This window comes from Argiope bruennichi, chromosome 11 (assembly GCF_947563725.1).
Source record: "Argiope bruennichi chromosome 11, qqArgBrue1.1, whole genome shotgun sequence".
Lineage (NCBI taxonomy): Eukaryota > Metazoa > Arthropoda > Arachnida > Araneae > Araneidae > Argiope > Argiope bruennichi.
The window spans coordinates 98861338-98866920 of NC_079161.1; the positions used below are offsets into that span (position 1 = coordinate 98861338).

At 41.8% G+C, this 5583-nt stretch overlaps 1 protein-coding gene across 1 annotated transcript; it reads right to left on the reverse strand.

Annotated features, from left to right (window-relative positions):
- Positions 1-3820: 3820 nt before the first annotated feature.
- Positions 3821-4897, reverse strand: LOC129956801 (uncharacterized). The gene has a single exon (XM_056068747.1). It carries the CDS (start codon positions 4895-4897, stop codon positions 3821-3823), a length of 1077 nt encoding a protein of 358 aa, XP_055924722.1.
- Between the last annotated feature and the right edge of the window lie 686 nt (positions 4898-5583).

Here is a 5583-nt window from a genome sequence, read left to right on the forward strand (position 1 = left end):
ACTGCGCCAGACCTATGGTTAAAATATTAAATACTTGTCTTATATAAAAATGTAAAAGTGGAAACTAATTGACAAAATTGCATTGCAATGTCTCGTAACATTATCAACAAGGTGTAAAAAATGACAATAAGAAGAAATATTAAATAAGATGATAAAAACCAACTGCTTTTAAAAATTTAAAAAGATTTTTATGGGGACGTTCCCCCACTAGTATTTGCATGTCCACTGTTGAAGCATGAAAAAATCTTAGACGGTGATGTTTAAAATCAGGACATTCAACCAAAAGGTGATGAACCGTTAAAATTACTTTGCATCTCATGCAAAATGGAGCTCGATCGCCGAATAAAAGATGTTTATGTGTAAGACGTGTGTGGCCAATGCGGAGTCTAGATAATTTAACGTCTAGCTCTCGCACTGGTAAACAAGGCCAGAAAGAAATAAAAGGTTTTATCGTGTGAAGTTTGTTATTAATTTGATTGTTCCATGACTCCTGCCAGAGTGAGTAAAAATGACGTTGGATTGCATTTTTCGCATCACTAAATGGGATGTCTCTCTGTATAAGCAAAGACGAACTCTTTGCAGCATTATCCGCGAGCTCATTACCAGTGATTCCAACATGACTCGGAATCCAGCAAAATAGTATCTCAAACCCCCTGTTTTCGAGAATCCTTAGAAGATCTAGGATTTCCACGGCAACTGGATGAATCCGATTTTGAATACTGGAAAGTATTTTCAATGAGCCCATACTGTCAGTATAGATACAAAATTTTCGCTCAGAAGAGAGTGAAATCCTCTGAAGAGCATAAAAAATTGCCAATAATTCAGCAGATAGAACTGAAAGAGATGTGTCTAGGCGGTAACTGAATATATCAGTATCGAAAACAATTCCGCAACCAACATGACCATCTGACTTTGAACCATCCGTAAAAACTTTTAAGTAATCTAGATACTGACAGTGATGAGAATTAAAGAGATTCTGGTAGACAATAGGGGCAGTATTCTGCTTCTCAAAACTAGAGAAGGGATTTAGAAAGGGAAACTGAGGCATATTCCATGGGGGAAAGGAAAAGAGATCAGCAGTCTGTATCATCTTATCATGGAGCTCGGAATCACGAAGAAGAGATTTAGCTCTCTCGAAAAATGGGAGAATGTGGGAAGGTCGAGCATTATGAAGTCTTCGAAGACTAACCGGAAATGTCACAGAGGACAAGGGGTGCTTCGGAAAAGACAAAACTCGAAAGTAGTACTGTACGGATAATTTTTTTCGTCTTAAACCAAGTGGTAACTGATGGCAGAGAGCATAAAGACTTTGCATTGGTGAGGTTCGAAATGCACCAGAGCAAATTCGCAAAGCTGAATGGTGTACAGTGTCAAGTCTACGTAAGACCGTAGAACGCGCAGAGTCATACACCATACATCCGTAATCAATACGGGATAAAGTCAATGATTCGTAAATTCGGAGCAAGGAAGTGCGATCTGCTCCCCAAGTGGTTCTGGAAAGAACTTTAAGAATATTTAATGACCTGTCACACTTCTTCCGCAGATGTAGAATATGCGGAAGGAAAGTGAGCTTACGGTCAAATATTATTCCTAGAAATTTTATTTCATTGACCACAGGTATTTCAACATTCCCAATATGGATTGAAGGATCCAAATGAATGGCTCGTCTTCTACAAAAGTGAATGCATTGACTTTTTTCAGGAGAAATGGTATGCCCGTTTTTATCGCACCATCCTACCAGTTTATTAACGGCAACCTGCAATTGGCGCTCTATTAAGCGCATATTGCTCCCTTGGCAGGAGATCTGAAGATCATCAACATATAACGTAGCTTGAATAGATGAGGGTAAAACATTAAGAATTTGACTAAAATAACTGATAAGAAGTGTAACACTGAGGATACTTCCCTGTGGAACACCCTCAGCTTGAATAAAAGGATCGGAATATAAATTACCGACCCGAACACGAAATGTGCGCAACGATAAAAAATGTTTTAAAAACATGGGTAAATTTCCCTTCAATCCAAATTTTGATAGTGCAGAGAGAATACCAAACCGCCAGGTACGGTCATAGGCCTTTTCAATGTCAAAGAAGACAGAGACCAGATGATTTCGACGGACAAATGCATTGCGAATTTGAGTTTCAAGTAACACAATATTATCAAATGTCGACCTTCCTCTGCGAAAACCACTTTGAAGCAACGGGATGCATTCTTTCCTTTCCAGTTCAAATACAAGACGGGCATTAACCATGCGCTCAAGTGTCTTGCATAGACAACTTGTGAGTGCGATAGGCCTATAGTGAAGAGGGTTAGAGGAGTCCTTGCCGGGTTTCAGGATTGGAATCACAATAGCTTCATGCCATTGTGATGGGAACTTCTGTTCAATCCAAATACGATTAAATAAAATTAACAGATTGGAAAGAGAAGTGGCAGACAAATGGCGAAGCATGTTATATGTGATTCCATCTGGACCAGGACTGGTATCATGAGTCTTCGATAAAGCCGTTAGCAATTCGTGCAATTTAAATTCCGAATTGTATGGAAAGGATTTTCGAGTAGAAAAACACAACTTTTTCTGTTGTGCGCGATTCTTAATTTCTACAAATGAAGGCTTACATGAATCATCAGAAGACACCTGTGCAAATGCATATCCAAGAGCATTGGCGACATCTAATGGGGAAGATACACTTCCATTTTCTGTCTCCAGAACAGGAATAGAAAACTCTTTGTAAATACCATTAGCTGCTTTAACCTTCTTCCAGAGTAGTTTCGAAGAAGTAAAGGCTGTGATGGAAGAGATGAAATGAATCCAAGATTCTCTCTGGGTTTTTCTACGGATACGACGAGCATTAGCTCTAGCACGTTTAAAAGCAATTAAATTATCTGTTGTGGGATATCTTCTGAAGATATTCCACCGCTTTTTTTGTTCGCGGTGACTGTCGCGGCAAGCTTCATTCCACCACGGTCTCAGGAATTTCCTCGGACGTGGGGAGCTTTTGGGAATGGAATTGTTCGCAGCATCAATTAAGCAGTCAACTACATTTTGTACTGCCTCTGCAATATCAGTCGTTCTGACCATATCTTCCGAAATTCTTGCCAGGTGCATGAAAGCAGTCCAGTCCGCCCGCTTGAATAGGAAACGTGGGGGGACAAGAAGTCGCTCCACCTCTATCAGCATAGGAGACCATTAAGGGGAAGTGATCACTATCATAGAGATCACTCCCAACCGTAAAATTGAGTAACGGAAAGAGGTCGGGAGAGCAAATAGCCAGATCTAGACTGTGAAATGTTCGTGTGGGTTCGTGGAAATAGGTTTTCTCGTCATTATTGAGCAGACAGAGAGAGTTATCAGTGATAAACCGTTCAATCTGTCGCCCACGAGAATTTGTGCTTTCCGAACCCCACAAAGTACTATGAGCATTAAAATCGCCAAGAAGCAAGAAAGGTTTGGGTAATTGGTCCACTAAACTATTAAGTTCATGTTGATTGATGACAGTGTGTGGCGGCAAATAAATGTTACAAACTGTGACAAGGGTTCGTAAGTGGACTTGAACAGCCACAGCTTGTAGAGAGGTGTGTAAATTTAAATGAGAGCTCGGGTACAGGTTGGACGTTAAGATGCAAACACCACCGGAAGTATTATTTCCCGTATTAGCATCTTTCCGAGCACAGTTGTAGCCACGGATTTTCACAGCAATGTCAGGTTTCAGGAATGTTTCTTGAAAAGCAAAACAAGCAGGATGGAGCCGATTAATAATATGCTTGATGCCAAGAACTTTGGACCGAAGACCACGACAGTTCCAAGAGATGAAAGCTCCCATCAAGTAACAGAAGTATCGAGTTTATAATGGCAAGTGTTATCAAGAGTTGGCGAAACATCGCAACTCATTTGTAATTCATCCTCCTCGTCAGATGGATGGAGGGAAATGGAATCGGGACTTTTAGGTGAGCCAAAAATGGACGTTAAGTCCTTATGGACATTACCTTTCGTCGCAAGTCCCAAAGCGACGGAATTTTGTGCTGTAGATTTTTTTAGCTTTGATCTTAAATCTTTTGGCGAGAGTCCCCGTTTTGAAAGCTTTAGCTTAAGTGATCTTTGCGAATTAGAGTTTGGTTTAGATCGAAATGGTTTGTTAGTTTCAGGTGTACTGGATGCTGTATTTTCTACCTCAGAATCGGAAGATTTTTCAATAGTTGTAGTTTGAGGGTTGTATTTTACACAATTTGTACATTTACAGTTGACACAGAAAGGTGTTTTTGCAACGGTAGCATAACTCACACCAGGTTTGGGTGTTTGAGCTAATACTTTTTTTCTTGCTTCAGGATACGAAATAGATTCTTTAAATTTAATGGAGGTTATTTGTTTTTCAACTTTCCAGCGTTCGCAGACTCGAGAAAACGATGTATGACAGCCTCCACAGTTCACGCATTTTTCGGGGGCGTTACACTGTTCACTATCGTGGTCTTTTCCTGCACAGCGGGCGCATGTTAGAGTCCCGCGGCAATTAATCTTCGAATGGCCGAAACGCTGGCATTTAAAACATCTCAAGGGGTTTGGGATGTATTGTCGGACAGGTAGTTTAATGTATCCAGCATATATGAATTCTGGGATTGTTGGTCTATGAAATGTAAGGATATAATGCTTTGTGGGAAGGAGTTGTTCATCCCGCCTAATGGAAATTTGGCGTACGTGAGTCACTCCTTGGGGTTTCAATTCCGCAGTGATTTCTTCAAGGGGGACATTGAACAATTCACCACATGTTATTACACCCTTGGAAAAATTTAGAGATGTGTGAGAGGCAGCGGTTACAGGGATGTGAGCTATAGCTTTCATTTTTATTACTTGCTGTGCTTGTCTTTTCGTAGAAACTTCGATCAGCAAGTCACCAGAACGCATTTTCCGTATTGCAGAGACTTCGCCAATTGTTGCAGTGATTGCTTTCTGCACTAGAAAAGGTGATACAGAATTAAAATTTTCGTTTTTATCACTAATTCGTTTAAGTATAAAATAACGGTCAAAAAGTGGAAGGTTGGTAGTGAGATTAGGTATTTTGCGATGCCCACTGAAGGGAGATTTCCGGGAGGAGCCCATGCGATATTGATAAAATTTCGGGTCCGACGGCACCGCCCACCACGGAGCCCAACAAGGGAAGGCAGCCACCGGCTCTGGCCATTCCCAGCCTCGGCGCTTACCCTAGCGCTACCCGAAACCTATACGCTCGGAGTTACCCCCGGGGACAGTGACCACCCTTAACGCCAAGCCCAAGGAGTAACCCCTTCGCTTGATCCCTAGCAAACTAACCACTTAGGTGGCTAGCGACCAGCCGATTGATGCACAGGGGACCACAGTACACCACCCGTCTGTCAAATGGGTTGCCACGCACGGCCAACACGTGGGGTTTTGGCTGTCCATGAGAAGCAGGAAGCAAACAGAGCGGCGACAGCTTCTCATGGAGAGCTCCCTCGCTTGCCGTCGAGGGATAGAAGAAAAAAGGAGACAGCAGAAGGCGCAGTGGAGAGTAAACATAAAGGGAGTAAAGATCCCTGGGAACCTCGGGATTGGGACACCCGTACTCACCTATA